Source organism: Rhinoderma darwinii, chromosome 2 (assembly GCF_050947455.1).
Source record: "Rhinoderma darwinii isolate aRhiDar2 chromosome 2, aRhiDar2.hap1, whole genome shotgun sequence".
In the NCBI taxonomy this organism is placed as follows: Eukaryota; Metazoa; Chordata; class Amphibia; order Anura; family Rhinodermatidae; genus Rhinoderma; species Rhinoderma darwinii.
The window spans coordinates 340,923,193-340,941,277 of NC_134688.1; the positions used below are offsets into that span (position 1 = coordinate 340,923,193).

At 43.8% G+C, this 18,085-nt stretch overlaps 1 protein-coding gene across 3 annotated transcripts in view; it reads left to right on the top strand.

The window, feature by feature from the left end:
- The window catches only part of EIF2D (eukaryotic translation initiation factor 2D), a 114,163-nt gene that overhangs the window by 85,962 nt on the left and 10,116 nt on the right, over positions 1-18,085 (top strand). For all 3 annotated transcript variants that reach the window (XM_075853702.1, XM_075853701.1, XM_075853703.1), the window contains 5 exons: positions 68-113; positions 808-911; positions 1,321-1,473; positions 5,392-5,481; positions 10,835-10,930. In XM_075853702.1, the coding sequence (XP_075709817.1) occupies positions 68-113; positions 808-911; positions 1,321-1,473; positions 5,392-5,481; positions 10,835-10,930 (489 nt within the window). The remainder of the gene's footprint in view (positions 1-67; positions 114-807; positions 912-1,320; positions 1,474-5,391; positions 5,482-10,834; positions 10,931-18,085) is intronic.

An 18,085-nucleotide genomic window follows, 5' to 3' on the forward strand; every position in this document is an offset into this window, starting at 1 on the left:
ATTATTCTACAGTACTTTTTATATTCTAGTCTTTTACATTACCTTTGTTAATTGGTTTACTTTGTAGCCCAGAAGGACAGCAAGTGGACATTAAGAAGTCCAGTTACAAAAAGGTATAGTAGCCGGAATACAGTCTTGTTCACCTTTTAATGCATTCTGTTTATCGTGTTTATCAGAAAGTCTTGACATCAGTAAAGTAGTCTTCTTTTGTCAAGTTGTTAAAAATACTATTCATCCTTTTGTTAACAATGTGTTTGAAGACCGCTGGGGGACTTGCGATACTGGCCACCATTACAGCTGCCATAGAGGGTTTACCCCAACGTACCCAGATCTAATTGTATGGTAATGCAATGTCAGCACTCAACATAATTTAAAGTGGACCTGTCTGCTCTGTTTTAGTAAATATTGTGCTAGCATTTCCCATATAAAAATGGAGAATAATAATTAGCCGTTGACAATTTATTCCTACATTTCCAGGAGGAATAACCCAAAAAATGGCACAATACAGAGTTCTAATATAAGACACTCCAGAATTGTCATTTTTTTGGGTGAATACAAGTATCTACTAACATGTCAGAAGAAAAAAAAAAAAAGGTTTCATAAATATTTTAAACTACTTGACAGTAGAATCAAAATTGAGGTGGTTATTTAATTTTAGGAAAAATGCTCTTTCAATCAATCTGTAAATATTGGCATCATTATATTAGAAATCCTGTTCCAGTCTATTGAAGAGCAGCAGAATTTGTGATGTATTAAGTGGTAATTTAGTCTCCGGTCTTACTAATGTGTATGTTGTCCTTCTTCCAGCTGTCCAAATTCTTGCAGGTTATGCAGCAGCGTAAGATTCTGCAGGTGAAGGAGCTCAGTAAAGGAGTGGAGAGTATTGTGGCGGTAGACTGGAAGCACCCAGAGTAAGTATGATATATACACATATGTTGGAGGCGTTCTCCGGGACTATACCATTGATGGCCTATCCTTAAATGTTTGATCCTGGGTGTCCCACCTTCGGGGGAACCTACCGATTAACACAATGAAGGGTGCACCTGCAAGTACCACATCTGCTTCATTGCACTACTATCTCGTTTCAAAAATGTAACATGCAGTTTTTGCAACAGTGTCACTTAGATTGGTGGCCACAGTTGAACCAAAAGAGGCCCATAGTGTGAATAGAACTTTAAAAAAATAATTTTACTACTTTGTAAAAGATTTCTAAATTTTTTTTTTTTGGGCAATTTTATATATAACTCACATACTACCGTGTGTGAATACTGTTGAAAGTAATCCAAAAAACATTTTATTTTATTTTGTTTTTCTTGTCAGTATCAGATCTTTTGTTGCCCCAGTTTCAGAGCCACATGCTTCAGTAGAAGACCTGGATGGTGGAGAAGAGCAATTGTATCAGCCACCTGAAATTCTCTCCCTGTATGGAATTTCTGCCAAGATGTTGCCACTGTTCCAGGAGTCGGGCCACAGGTAAGGGGTGAGGACCTACCTGGCAATACATATGTTGGGTTCCTGGGTCTAACACTTCTAGCATTCTCTTAAAAGTTAAAGCGTACCTCGACTTTCAGTGAAAAATGATTATAGTGCAGGAGTGTCTAATAAAATTTCAAAAGGCTATTTTTTCAGGGACCAGTTCAGTTCTGAAGTGGCTTTGAAGGCCTTATATATTAGAAAGTCCCCATAAATCACCCCATTTTGAAAATTGCACCCCTCAAAGTATTCAAAACGACATTCAGAAAGTGTTTTAACCCTTTAAGCGTTTCACAGGAATTAGAGCAAACTAGAGGTGAAATTTACAAATTTCATTTTCTTTTTGCCAAAATTCATTTGTAATAAAAAAAAAATTCTGTACAATAGAAGGTTTTAACTGAGAAATGCAACTCAATATTTATTGCCCAGATTCTGCAGTTTTTAGAAATATCCCACATGTGGCTCTAGTGTGGTAATGGACTGAAACACCAGCCTCAGAAACAAAGCAGCACCTAGTGGATTTTGGGGCCTCCTTTTTTTTTTAGAATATATTTTAGGCACCATGTCCGGTTTGAAGAGCTCTTGTGTGGCCAAAACAGTAAAGACCTCCAAAAGTAACCCCATTTTGGAAACTACACCCCTCAAGGAATTTTGTTGACGATCACCTTTTTTTGCAGCAGCAACCACAGCCATGTCATTATTCTTTCATCTTTAAGGCCTTTAATGGCTAGTCATGCAGTGGAGTACTTTGATGCATGCGATGGAGCATTGTCCTGCTTAAAAATCATGGTTTTCTTGAAAGATGCAGATTTTTCCTATACCACTGCTTGATGAGTGTTCTAAAAACTGGCAGTGGGTTTGTGATTTGATTTCTAGTCCATCTTCAACACAAAACGGTCCAACTAGCTCATCTTTAATACCAGCCCATAGCAGTACCCCACCTCCACCTTGCTGGCTTCTGAGTCAAAGTGGAGTTCTGTGCCTGTTACTGGTGCATCCATCTTGTTCGTCAAGAGTCACTCTCATCTTATCAGTCCATAAAACCTTTGAAAAATCTGTCTTCAGATATTTCTTGGCCCAGTCTTGACGTCTTGTTCAGTGGTGGTCGGGATTCAGGCTTCCTTACCTGGGGCACGTCTCTGAGCACTGAACACCTTGTACTTCTGGGCACTCCAGGGTTGCAGTTCTGGAATATGACAGCACTGAAGGACAATGTGTTCCAGGTCATTTCACGTTTGCATTTTCTCAAATTTTTGGCAGTTGCAATTGCGTTTTTTTTTTCTCAACACGTTTCTTGCGACCGTGTTGTTTATGTGCAACAAAACGTTTGATGGTTCTGTGATCACACTCCAATATATTAGCAATTTCAAGAGTGCTGCCTCCCTCTGAAAGACTTTTTTTTAAACATTTTTGACTTTTCATAATCCGTTAAATCTCTTTTTTGGGCCTTTTTGCCAGAGGAAAACAATCTGCCTAATAATTGTGCACACCTTGATATAGGGTATTGATCTCCTTAGGCCACACCCTCCCTCATTACACAAATACACATCACCTGATAGGCTTCATTCAATAAGCAGTCGAGTTTATACAGCTTTTATGTATAAAAATTATGATCTGGTCAAAATACTCGCCTAATAATTGTGGACACGGTATGTGTGTGTATGTATGTATATAAGTGTGTATATATATATATATATATATGTGTGTGTGTGTGTGTATGTGTATATATATATATATATATATAACACTTCCCTTTACACCCACTAAGCGGGCAGTGTGACATCAGAGCGGTGTACTCTGAGCCAAAGAGATCCCCTAACGCACACACTTTCCTTCTGAATTAATAGAGGGGGTCTTTCATTTGGGACCTCCAACAATTAGCCTAAATAGAGAACAGAAAGTTGTTGTAGATCCTGAGCAGAGGGACATCCTGCGATCTTTAACCCTTTCATGACCAAGGGTCTCTGATGCCCCCGTGTCCAAGTCAAATTTTCCATTTTTGATATGCACTTCTTTAAACGATAATATCTTTGGAACCGCTTTGAATATCACAACTATTTTTACTTTGTTTTTTTTACAAGACTTATGAGGCTTTCATTTTCTAGATTAGTCTAATTCAGTGTTTTTAATATTTATTATGAGTAGCCAAATCACTATATATATATATATATATATATATATATATATATGTGTGTGTGTGTATATATATATATATATATATATATATATATATATGTGTGTGTGTATATGTATGTATATACATACATACATACATACATACATACATACATACATACACACACACATTGTAGAGCTCGGTAACAATTAGTCGTCTTCTCTCTCCGTCACCCTGGATCGCTGGGAGGGGAGACTGATGAGGGCTATATACACACGACCGTGAAAAAAATGGCAGTCAACAACGAATCGACTGTCAGTTTTTCATGGCTGTTTTGCATCAATGTGTCTCAAAATTTTAATCCACTTCCTGGCCTTCTGACCGTTATTAACCGCCATTTTCCATCCGTTTTTCATGGACGTTAAAAAAAAAAAAATGTATGAATTTTATTCATTAGGGTTTTTTGTCCCAACCCCCTGAAAACACCACATTGCCCATGTAGATAGTGATGCAATAATACTGTAGATAGTGCTACATAGTGCCAGTTCCCACTGTAAATAGTGCCACCGTTCTCCCTGTAGATAATGCCCACATAGTGGCACACACAGTGCCCATGTATTTAGCGCCACAGTGGCCCCTGTAGCTGGTGCCAATATAATGCCACAGTACCCATGTAGATAGTGCCACACCCCCTGTATATAGCACCCCCTGTAGATAGCACCACACCTCCTGTAAATAGCACCACCCCCCCATAAACGGCACCCACTTCCTGTAAATAGCACCACTGTAGCTCCCTGTAGGAGCGGAATCCCTCTGGCCGAAGATTCCGCTCCTACAGGAAGCCCCTGATGTCTCTGTCCATATATGGACAGTGACATCAGGGATTAACTCTGAAAGCGGAATCCCCTGCCAGAGCGGGGATTCCGCTCCAGGAGTAGCCCCTGACGTCACTGTTCATATATGGATAGAGACTTCAGGGGCTTCTCCAGTAGCGGAATTCCCAGCACAGAGCAATCTGACACCAGGGATTCCGCTCCTAGAGAGAGCTGCTGACATCATTGTCCATATATGGATAGTGACGCCAGGGGCTTCTCCAGTAGCGGAATCCCTGGCCAGAGTGTCGGCCGGGGATTCCGCTTCTAGAGAGAGCCACTAACGTCACTGTCCAAATGAAGTCCAGTGACGTCAGGGGCTCTCTCTAGAAGCAGAATCCCTGGCCAGTGCGATCTGACACCGGGGATTCCGCTCCTAGACTCAGTTCAGAGATGGTGTGATGCGATCTACAGCGAGGGGTTGCTATCTGCTGGGGGTGTGGCACTATCTACAGCGGGGATGGAGAGACGGCGGGGGCTCCCTCTAGGAGGGGAATGGTCAGCCAGAGGGCTGGCCGGGGATTCCGATACTGCCGGGAGCTTAGGTGGCGCCATCTACAGAGGGTTTTGCGTTGCCTACAGGGGGTTATGGGTTGCACCATCTACAGTGGAGGGTGTATTCCTGCGCTCTCAAAGCCCCGGCCGACATTAGAGTGCAGTGCTGCTCACACTGAAGCAGCACTGCACTCATTAAACCCGTTCCAGGCTGTCAACGTTTGTACAAGTGCTAACTGCACGGGGCATCGGCAGTTAGAACGTATATACCCGTATGGCAGTCATGAAGGGGTTAAGAAGCAGTAGAAGATAAGTAATATAAGATTACTTATATTACTAAATTAGCCTATTATATGTAGACAGAAGAGCTGTAATAAGGCGTGATGCTTCCCTATAATTGCAACATGTAATTTTCCAACTTTGTCTGTTTTTCAGAAAAGGTGACCTGCTAACTCCGAGCGATGTCAGAAGTTTGATCATCACTTATGTCAAGTCTAATGAACTAGTCCACCCTGAAAACAAAAAGTGAGTGTCCCATAAAAATGCGGTTTCCAAGCACATAACTTGAAACCTTTGTAAACTAGACATCTGACTTTGAAAGATAGAACTTCTTATAGTTACTTAAACACACATCAAGTTCAACCTTTCTAAAGAGCCCGTTTAAACTGGGCAATTTTCATTGCGATTTATTCGTTTTCAAACTATTGTAGCGATAATTGGCCAGAGTGAATGTAAAAAAACATAATGTAGCTAACAAATGTTGCTAACGGTACCCATACCTGCCTAGCACATGGATCTCGCGAGAGAAGTGATGCTGTGTGCCAAGCCTTCCTGATTATTGTTTTAATGGAAATGTCCATCACACACTCTTCACATTCTTTTACGGTCTGATAGATTGTTTGTGTTAAAGCATCTTAAATGAGTTTTCCAAATGTAAACGTTTATGGCATATTCACAGGTTATGCAATGATTTCCTGATAGATACAGGTCCCAGAGTCGGAACCCACATCTATCGGACATTTCTCGTTCATCTCATTGGGCGACACAAAAGACCGTGGGTATCGACCGCTGCCGTTGGGAGGCATCAATCAGAATTAAGTGCTAGCTCCTCCTACACAGACGACATGGTCTCCTTGTTTTTGCCCGAGTGGGGAGGGCGTACAGTGCTGAATTGTTACAATTTCACTCCCTCCTCCATGAAGACAAAGTGGAGCAGAGCAGTCCGACTACTGTTACCCACCAGCCATGGGGTCACCCAGTGTTTCTGCCTGCCCCCCCCCCCCTTTCAAGTGTACTCTCGCAGCAGGGTGTAACATGGGGGAGCCAAAGCAAAGAGGGAGAAGATGGGTTGGCTATGTTACAAATTGGAACGGCTTTTTCCTGGCCATCAGAATGTGGACTTCCTTCCCCTCCAGGGCATAATCGTCCCTGTTAATCAGAAAGGCAGTAGTCAAGGTTTTTTATACCAGTCCTTTTTTCTTGGTCCGCAACTAAGACCGTCTAAGCGCCCCATCCTGGATTTAAAGTGCATCCGTCATTCTGTCAGGATCAGACTCCTTAGGTGGAATTAGTGAAGACTGTGTGATGAAGTTTTCTTCAGTGATAGATATCAGATCTCCGCATCCAGATATGTGCAACCCAGATATGTGTAGGGTTGCACGATGCATTGCAATATCAATACTATTTCGATGCTGTGCACCCTGAAGTGGTTCAATACCATGGATTCATGTATTTCGATACTAAGCTGTGAGGCCGTACAGCTTAGTATTGTAACACATGAATTTAGTTAGTAGCAAGATGTCATGCGGCCCGCGCTGCACTAATAAGTGGCGATGCTGGCCCGAAAGACCGAGAACATGGCGGGTGCACTGCAAAATACCCCCTTGTTCTGCCTTCAGCATCACATCATGCTGACAAGTGTGCGCGTGCGATTAGAAGCGGGGCAATGGTTGTATTACACAGCTGCAGCCCTGCTCTAATGGCAAAGATCAGAGAAGCCTGATCACCGCTGCTATTCCCTTGAACACCGCAATCAAAGCTGACTGCGGCATTCAAGGGGAAAATGAGAAGGGAGGGATGCCCCTTTGATTGTGTTACAGGGAATCCCTCTGACGCGATCGAGGGACATACCATATATGCGCAGACAGCCCAGGGTCCATCGGAGAACCTCAGGTCTGTCTGACCATATTTCCTGTTGTTAGGGCATACTTCGGTGTGTTCTATCAATACACAATCTAATGTACTATAGATATATGCCAGTACATTAAAATTTAAAAATAGAAAAGCAAAAACAAATAAAGTAATGTTAAATTAAAAAATACGGTAAAAAAATATTATTTTTTTTTACAATAAACATAAAAAAAAAAAAATGTCTCAATACATAAAATGTGTTTCCGCTGTAAGAAAAGATAATAAAAACGGCTTTCTTTCACTTATTAATGTGAGGCACACGGTAGTATGAATTTAGAACCTCCATGTGCCTCACATTAATAGTACTTAACCCCATCATGTACCTCACACATTAACCCAATATTGTCCATTATGACTGTGAGAAACATGATGTGGTTAATTACTATTAATGTGAGGTACATGGAGCATGTGCCTCACATCTGAAAACTTATTTTTGTTTTTCATTGCTGGCAAAGTATCATTTCCATGTCGAAAATCACAATACTATACAAAGTATCGGTATCGAAGTCCAGTTTCTGGTATTGTGACAACCCTACCTGCTAGTGTTCCCTTACACGTTCTTTGGCCAGGCATCTACTCTTCGTGCCTTCCTGTAAGTGCTCGCCATGCACTTAGCAGTTCTCTGTGCAGGGGGTTTTCTGTCATGCCATGCTTGAACGATATCCTGGTAAAGGCCCCTTCCCGCTTCGAGATTCTAGTCCGCAGGAATCGATGTCACCTAGTTGGATCATCCTATTCTTCTCCCCTGGCGATACGATCATTCTGGTGGCACAGGTCTTGCCTCGACAAATGTGGCAATCTCATGTTCTCTTTTTCTTGCCAATTTTTTCCTGACATCTACCTCTCTGAGACGACCTGCTGTCTTTTAGTCTCCTATCAGCGTTTTGGAGTCACTATGTTTGACGTCATGCTTTGTCAAACCATACCCCTGGGATCTTGTGGTTTCTAGGGATGAGTCATCACAACCTTACTGCAGGCCATATGACCTTCCCAATGTCATATTCTCCACAAGACCTAGAAATCTTGTTTGTGCTAATACGAGGAATGTCTGTAGGTTCCTCCCTGACGTGTGGACCTCTCACCAATAGGTCTTCTGCAGCTCTCTATTATGTTCGGTCTGCAATTCTTTGGGACCTCAACCTGTTTTTTGAGTGACGCAGTCATCTTAATTTTAAGCATTCTTCCCAATCTGGGGAATGCTCCCCACCTTACTTTGATGTAGTCACAACTCTCCTTGACATCTTGCCGCACAGCTATTGCAGTAAAGGCAGAGATCTCCTTTTCCGACTGACTTCACCTTCCTTCATTGTGCCATCATGCCTCTGCTCTACGTTTGTGTACGGCCACCATCTGGCCTCTCTCCACATGCTGCTCTTTTTTATCGGCTGTACACTTTGCATCCTTGGATGTCGCCTCCTAGTGGCAGCAGCCTTTAGCCATGGTCCTCTGTGTCCCCCAATGAACTCAACAAGAAAAGGATTTTACGCTGAGTACTCAAAAAAATTATAATCCTGCTTTATGGCATATCCCTTGGATATGCCAAGAATATTTAAGTTGGGGATACAGACTGGCTGTTTGGTTTGGAGGAAGGCAAAACAACCTCAAAGTTGAATTTAGCCAGTTTTGGTTAAGATTCTTTTATGACCCTCGAAGACAGTTTAACATTTTCCCTATATCTATTATTTCAGATTCTCCCACGTTACCTATACCTGAATACCATTAGTCATGACATAAATATTTAACAGTTTTTTTTGTTTTTTTTTAAATAGTTTCATTGTATTTGCCATGGCTACCTCTTGGGGTAGCGTTTCCAAAGTTGGAATACTCTAAATGTAATGAACCCATTCCTATGTTGATATTTGTATTGCCTTTCCTTCACATGTAAATGATGTCCCTTAGATTGTTGCACAGTTCTTGGAATAAAAAATTAATGGGCCGATTCTTTATACATACATTATATGATCATAAGTATGTGGACACCTGACTATCACACCTTTATCAGCTTGTTGGACATCCCATTCCAAAACCATGGGTGTAAGGGTAAGGCCCCACAGCATTACCTGGCCATTAATGAATACACCATTTATGGGCGCACAATTTTTCAGGTAAACAGCCATTTTACCTGCAGCAACACGCGACCATTTACTAGCAACTTGACAGCCAATTTGGGGCGGCCTTACCCTTACTATGGAGTTGGGGCCTTGTGGCTATAACAGCCTCCACTCTTTGCTGGGAAGGCTTTTCACAACATTTTGTAGTATGTCTGTGGGAATTTGTGCGTGTTCTGCCAAAAGAGCATTTGTGAGGTCAGGCATTGAAATTGGACAACAAAGTCTGGTTCACAATCGTTGCTCCAATTATTCCCTAAGGTGTTCGAACGGGTTCAGGTCAGGGCTCTGTTCAGGCCACTTGAGTAGCCCTACACCAAACTCTTTAAACCATGTCTTTATGGACCTTGCTTTGTGCACAGGGGTACAATCATGTTGCAACAGGTAAGGCCTTCTACAAACTGTTGCCACAAAGTTGGAAGCATACAATTGTCTAAAATGTATTTGTATGCTGTAGCATTAACATTACCCTTCACTGGAAAAAGGAGCCGTCCAAACCCCGAAAAACAGCCCAGACCATTATCCCTCCTCCACCAAATTTTGCAGTAGGCACTATTCATTCTGGTAGGTAGCTTTGTCCTGGCATATGTTAAACCCAGATTCATCTCTCAGACTGCCAGATAGTGAAATGTAAATAATTTCTTCAGAGAACACATTTCCACTGCTCCAGAGCCCATTCTCTGTGTGCTTTACACCTCTCCAGCTGACAATTAGTATTGTGCATGGTGATCTTAGGTTTGTGTACAGCTGCTCTACCAAGTAAAGCCATTTCATGAAGCTTGTGCTGAGATCATTTGCAGAGGTGGTTTGGAAATCAGTAGTGAGAGATGCAACAGAGTATAGACGATGTCTACATGCCACACACTTCAGAACTTGACTACCCCGCTCTGTGAGTTTGCATGGTGTACCGCTCAGTGGCTGAGCTGTTGTTACTCCTAGATGCTTTCGCTTCACAATAATAACACTCGTAGTTGGCCGGGGCAGATCTAAGTAGGAGGGATGTCCATATACTATTGGCCATATAATGTATTATAGATCATCTCTAAGGAGGTTTTTTTTCCTCAAGCTTAAGAGTCCTTACACCTCCCATCCCATTCTAGTTGTGTGTACAATTGAACCCTCTGGCTCTCCTATATATTTTTTTTACCATGTAGAGCCCAAACCTGCACCCAATTTTCAATATAAGGCCTGAGGCTATGTTCACACCTGCGTTGTTGCATTTAGTTGTTCTGCTCCGTCAGAGGAGCTGAACAAGTGAAAACCAGAAGCAACGGTTCCGTTACACCATGGACACCACTGGCGGCCGACAGAACCCATTGACTATAAAAGGGTGCTCCAGGCGAATCCACAGAATAGGTCATCAATATATGATCGTGGAGGTCTGACACTTGGACCCTGCACCGATCTGCTGTTCTGGCTGCCTCCATGCACTGGATGTTATGCAGTGGTCGGTGCCGGTCAAAGTATAGCGGCCATGCTGCAGTACTTCAGCTCTGCTTTGGTTTTTAGCTTCTGTATATTTTCAGCAGGTTTTCATTTTACTTGTCATACTTTTACCAGTCTCTACTCTGCCCCTACAGCTTCGTGACCGTTAACCCTGTAATATGTGACTGCTTGTTGGATAAATCTGAGCATCATGACATCACTCTTCTCAAATGGGATGACCTGGTCACAAGGTATAGTTCATAATTAAGCCTTTATGTTGTGTTATTTTTCTCACTAGTGGTTTAGTTGCTTATTGTGTATAATACTATTTCACCTATGATTGTCCAGGGGGAGACTAAATTGTGTTATGTACATAATGAATAATTGCTATGTCCCCTGTTTTTCATTTTAGTTTCATGAACAACGGTAATTAACATTAATTAAATATGTGTAATTGATGTACAAGGTCCTATGTGCTCTCTTTCTTTATTTTATGTGCTGTTTCAGTAATGCCTTCCTATGAACTGTAATACAGTTCTTATGATTCATATTTATAGTCTTCCGGTTGTACACTGATGCAAACACTACTGTGCAATCTGTGATTACTAGCCGGAGGATCTTTGCTTAGACGTTTAAAGTGTAGCTAAACATTTGACAAACTTCTGACATGTCATAGTGACATGTCAGAAGTTTGTATTGGTGGGGGTCCGAGCAATGAGACCCCCACCAATCGCTGGAACAAAGCAGCTGAACGCACGTGTCCAAGAGTGCGGACTATATGTTTCCTTTCTCTGATGAGTGTATTATCAAATGGTCAGCTCATCCCAAGGTAGAAGCTCCCACGGCCAGGCTTTATGAAATTACTGGTTGCAGATGCATCCGCCTTGAAGGATCCAGTTGATGCCAAAGTGGGGTCTATGGCAAAAGCCACTTTCAGCGCGGCCACAACTTCAGACCCTCTTTTGCAGTATATTGAGTTAGCTTGGCTAGTATTGAATTAGCTACTCAACTACAGGACGCTATTTATTCAGAGGACTCAAGTGGATACTATCCTGCTAGCTGCACAGATTTTGCAGATGTCTAAATATTTCTGTAACGTCTCTGTCCAAGCTGCCCAACGGTCGGCTAAGGCCATTGTCACAATCTGTGGGTATGTGGACCCACTGGGCTGTACCGCCGTAGCGGGATAGCAGCTGGCCAAACAGTGTACCAAGTCAATGTATATATAGTCCAAGCACAAAGGTACCTGTAGTAGTTCAGACTAGGGATGCATGATGCATTGAAACTTTGATACTGTTTCGATACTCTGCATCCCCAAACGGCTCGATACCATTATTTCATGTATTTCGATACTTAGCTGTGCGGCTGTACAGCTCAGTATTGTAACACATGAATGTATGAGAGCGGGGCTGCGGCTGTGTGATACAGTCATTGCCCCGCTCTTGAGTCCTGATAACAAGTGCGCGGGGTCAGGATGATACGATGCAGCCAGCGCTGCACTGATGAGCGGCGGCACTGAAAACAGAACATGGCGGGCGCACTACAAAACAGAACATGGCGGGCGCACTACAAAACACCCCTGTGTTCTGTCTTCAGTGCCTGAACCGCCGCTCATTAGTGCAGCACCGGCCGCATCACCTCAGGCTGACCGCGCGCGCACTTGTTGTCAGGAGCGGGGCAATGGCTGTATTACACAGCCGCAGCCCCGCTGGCAGAGATCAGAGAAACCTCTCATCTCCGCCGTTATTCCCCTGAATTCTGCGATCGCAGCGGACTGCAGCATTCAGGGGAAAATGAGAAGGGGAGATGCCACTTGGATCGTGTCACAGGGAAATCCTGTGACGCGATTGAGGGACATACCATATATGGGCAGACAGCCCAGGGTAGTCCTACCATATTTCCTGTTGTTAGGGCATACTGAGGTACTGATAGTACACAGGCTAATGGACTGTAATATAGATATATGCCAGTACATTAAAGTTTAAAAAATAAAGTAAAAACATAAAGTAATGTTAAATTTAAAAAAAAGACACATACACCTTTTTTTACAATAAACATTAAAATAAGTCTCAATACATAAAATATACATACATTCAGTTTTGGCACGGCCGTAAAAACCTGCACAACAATTTTTTTTGCATCATTTTATGATGTGTACGCTGTAAAAAAATAAAATAACTTCTTTTTATCACTTATTGTGGGGCACAAGGTATGATGAATTTAACCTCCATGTGCCTCACATTAATAGTTATTAACCCAATCATGTACCTCACACATTAACCCATTATGACTGAGAAACATGATGGGGTTAATTACTATTAATGCGAGGCACGTGAAGGTTAAATTCATCATCACACCACGCGCCTCACATCAGAAAATGGAAGAACTTTTTTTTTTTTTATTACTGTTGGCAAAGTATCGAATTGGTATCGAAATCGCAATACTAAACAAAGTATCGGTATCGAAGTCCAAATTCTGGTATCGTGACATCCCTAGTTCAGACAGTAGCAACGGCTAGGCTCAGATGGGACCTTGGCAGAAGACACCAGGCGTGGTGTAACACAGCAGGCGTGACTGGTGGCACAACTCGACGGCAACTTTCTAAGGCACAGGAACAAAGGTAGCATGGGATACAGGATACAGGTAGCAGGTATGGGAACACTGGGAACCGGATAAAACTTTGGGACCATTTGCAAGACTAACATGGGTAAACGCAATAACGCTCAGGCGCACCCTACGGGACACAGCAGAATGGAGCTGAAGTGAGCGCTGGCGTCTCCTAGGGAGATGTGGGCCAGTGCTCACAGATCCATGGCTGCGGCTGTCGGGGGGTGAGTAATCCCGACGGTCCGCGGCCGCTACAGCCATGGCTAATACGGTAGCTGTCCGCAGGGCTATTTGGACTAAGAGCTGGGATACTGACAGTGCACCTAGAAATAAGTTTTTCGCCCCACCATTTGCCATGGGTCTCCTTTATGGCCCTTACCTGGTCCAAATATTTTCTGAGGCAACAGGAGGAGGAAGCACTTTACTTCCACAAAATCATCAGAGGTGATGCCCAGTTCCCTCAGTCAGAAGACAAAGGTGGTTTTGTTAATTTCGGTACTCGACTCCACTTCAGGCAGAACTCGCGTGACTCCCTTCCGAGAACAGAGATCTTCCTTCCTGTCCAGAAATTCCTGGCATCCCTCCAAAAGTCCCGCTAGACCTGCTCCGGCACAGTGGGCTTCCACAGCCTGAATTTGCCCTCAACCGAGCTGCCCCCTCAGGTGGGGGGACGGCTGCTCTCCTTCCAGGAGACATGGCTTGAAAATGTCAAAGACGCTTGGGTTAGGGAGGTTGTGTCAACAGTCTACAAAATAGAGTTTTCTTCTCGTCCTCCCAGGCGGTTTTTACTGTCAATGCCTCCTTGGTGCCTCTCCAGGGCCCAGGCTTTTTCTCAAGCCAGTCAAACCCTCCTCCATCAAAGAGTAATTGTCCCAGTACCAACTCCAGAACTGTTTAAAGGGTTTGATTCAAACCTTTTCACAGTACGAAAGGAGGACGGATCTTTGTCCCATTTTGGATCTAAAACATCTCAATTGACATGTTAAGATTCAAAGGTTTCACATGAAGTCTCTGCGATCAGTGGTCAAGAATGCTTATCTTCATGTTCCCATTGCTCAAGTACATCAGCATTTCCTGCGCTTTGCATTAGCTTCCGAGCATTTCCAGATTGTGGCCCTCCGCTTCGAGCTGGCCACTGCTCCAGGGGTCTTCACCAAGATTATAGCAGTGCTTATGGCTCTCCTCAGATCCAAGGGGATAGCTGTTATCCCATACTTGGACGATCTTCTGGTGAAGGCACCTTCCAAACAGGACAACTTCGACAGTCTCAACATTACACTGTATTGTCTTCGCAGATTCGGATGGCTGATCAACAGCACCAAGTCATCTGTCACTCCTTCTTGGAGAATGGAGTTTCTAGGGATGGTTCTAGATACACAGGCGGCCAGGGTATTCTTACCCAAGGACAAGATCACTACTCTCAGCCAGGGAGTGACAGTACTTCACAGGAATGCTACTTGCTCCATCCGCTTCTGTATGGAAGTCCTGAGGACGATAGTCTCAACCTTCGAGGCAGTCCCATTTGCTCAGTTTCACTCCCGATCTCTTCAACTGGCGATTCTATCTCGTTGGGACAAGTCTCCAGACTCCTTGAATCTGATGATCCATCTGCCCCCTTCAGTCAAGAAGAAGCTGCTGTGGTGGATGTCTTTCTGCAACCATCTCTCTGGGAAACCCTTCACAACTCTCTATTGGCAAGTTCTCACAACGGTTGCAAGTTTGTCTGGGTGAGGGGCGGTCTTCGGCTGCCTCACAGTCCAGCGCACCTGGTCCGACCCAGATGCTCAGTTCCAGATCAACATCTTAGTGCTGAGGGCCATCTTCCTGGCCCTGTCTCACTAGACGTCTCGTCTCCAGGGTCTTCCAGTGTGGATACAGACAACTCTACAGCAGAGCGTACATCAACCCTCAAGGAGGTACAAGAAGCAGGATTGTATGGAAGGAAACTGCCAAGATTCTTTGCTGGGCGGGACAAAATATCCCATCAATCTCAGCATTGCACATCCCAGGAGTAGACAATGGGAGGTGGATTACCTGAGCCGGAAATGCCCTGATCCTGCAGAATGGTCTATTCATACAGAGATTTTTTTCACCGCATTTGCATTTGGTGGGGTTTACCTGAGCGTGGATCTCTTCACCTCTCACCTCAATCACAAGTGCTTGGACTACGTCACAAGAACCAGGGATCCCAGGGCCATAGGAGTCGACGCTCTGTTCCTCTTCTGGTCGTTATTCAACCACCTTTATCTTTTTTCCTCCCCTTCCACTCCTGCCTCGAGTGTTGAAAAGGGTCAAGGTCGAGGGAATCCCAGCCATTCTGGTGGCCTCGGCCTGGGATGCGGATCACAGAGCTTGGGATGCGGATCTCATGCTCCTGTTAGACGCCCCGTAGCCATTTCCTCTGCAGTACGACCTCCGTTCTCAGAATCCAATGTTCCACTCGGCTGTACCTCGACTGCGTTTGACGGCTTGGCTGTTGAAACCACGGTTTTGAAGGTCAAAGGTTTCTCTGATCAGGTCATTTAGACCATGATTAAAGCCCAGAAGACTCAATCCCAAAGGATTTACCATCGAACTTGGTTGGCTTATTTTAGGTAGTGTGAATCCTACCAGTTCCACCCCCTCTGTTTTTCCATCTTGCGTATTCTGGCCTTCCTCTAGGTCGGTTTAGATCAGGGACTCAGATTGGCTGCTCTTAAAGGGGCAGGTTTCAGCCCTATCTATTATTTTCCAACGCATTTTGGCTTTCCGCGCTCAAATACTTTTTTGCAGGGAGTCGCACTTTGTGCTCTTCATCTGTCTCCTCTGGAACCTTGGGACTTCAATCTGGTCCTTGACGCACTCTAAGCTGCACCCTTCGAACCTTTGTGGGAAGTTGCTCTCACAATCTTATCCTGGAAGGTAGATTTCCTTGTGGTGATCATCTCTTTCCGTAGAGTTTCAGAGCTGGCAGCTTTAGTCTGCAAACCTCCGTTTACGTTTTTTCATAGGGACAAGCTAGTCCTATGTCCGCTGCCACCCTTCCATCTTAATAAAGACATTGTCCTTCCTTCGTTTTGTCCTAAACCTTCTCATCCACGAGAACGTGCCTTACATTTCTTGGATGTCGTTAGAGCCCTTCGGGTCTACGTTGCAGCTACGAAGTCCTTCCGGAAGACGGACTCCAGCCATGGTTTAGGCTGCTTGCATGGCTATGATTATTTTTATCCACCCTAAGGGACTGCTTTAGGATGTCCCATAGTACTGTGTCCCCCAGTGAATACTTTAACAAGAAAACAACAGGATTTTTGTACTTACCAGTAAAATCCCTTTCTCGTTGAATTCACTGGGGGACACCGGTTCCGACTTATTTCTTTCTTGTAACATTTTTCGGTTTCTTGTGGTTGCTTTCTCATTGGAAACATATTGTGTTAAACCTTCTCTGTTCTACTACTTCTCTTGGTACAAACTGAGGAGCTGAGTGCTCAGCAGAGGATATAGCCCATTGGGTGGAACCACACTTTTTTTATATTTACCTAGTGTCAGCCACCTAATAACAGCGGCCTATACCCATGGTACTGTGTCCCCCAGTGAATTCAACGAGAATGGGATTTTACTGGTAAGTGCAAAAATCCTGTTTTTATCGCTGCAATCCAAGAGCCGTAACTTTTTTTATTTTTCCAACAATTTAGCAGTATGTTGGCTTGTATTTTGCTGGAGGAGTCGTAATTTTTGCTATAACTATTTTGGAGTATAAAATTATTGATTTTAACTTTTTATTATTTTTTTGGAAGGGGGAATCGAAAAATAAAGCAATTCCACCTTATTTTTTATAAAATATACTCAATAATGAAATTGCAACACCAAGAAGTTCAAGCTGTGAGGTATGCAAATCGAAGAAGTAGCAGGTGTTTTTAGCCACATGAAACCTCAAAAAAACAGATCATGTGGTGTGGGATGATTGTGCGATACCTCCTGTTCGTTGATGTGCCAGTTATAGCCACTTTTCGCAAACTGAGAGGGACAGAATCATTGAACTGGGAGACCTTGGTTTATCACTCCGGCAGATCGCGAACGTGCCTAGGCCGAGATATCAACACTGTTGAACTTTGCATGTCCCGGAGGTTGGGAGAACAACGACGAACAGGAATGACATCAAGAGGTACGCGGAGGTGAACCTCTGCACAGATGGATCGCCTGATTGGAAGAATGGCGCATAGTGATCCATTCTGTGCTGCAAGTGAAATTGGACATCATATCCCAAGCCTAGGGTGGCAACCAGTGTCTACACAAACTTCCAGAAGGTGTTTGCACGACATTGGGCTACGAGGCAGATGTCCAGCTGCAGGTGTTCCAGTGACCACACACCACCCCTCTCAAAGGCTCTCATCGTGCACATCAAGACGGCAATGGAGGTCTATCCTCTTCAGCGATGAGTCCTGCTTTTGTCTCGGACGCAATGATAGCCGGAGATGGGTCCAGAGACCATGTGAGCAACGCCATGAAGAGGCCTTGCATTGTGCTGTTCAAACTTTTGTCCATTTTTCGATCTTGCACTCCTCCCATTCTGCCCTGGGTGATTTTAATTAGTTTAATGCTGGTTCCTACCATCCCCAAGAATATCTAGGTTTAGTCCCAGTTCTGGGTGTATGTGCAGTGTAGGTTCCCACCTTTATAGAGGTCACCTTGTCGTGGCAGGTGGGCTCACACAATTTGATCATAATGTGCACTAAGAACCTCCCTATTGTAAGTAGATTTAGCAGTAATGCATATTGATTTATATTTAGAGACTTAGGTGGCATTAGTGTTCGCAGTGAGCT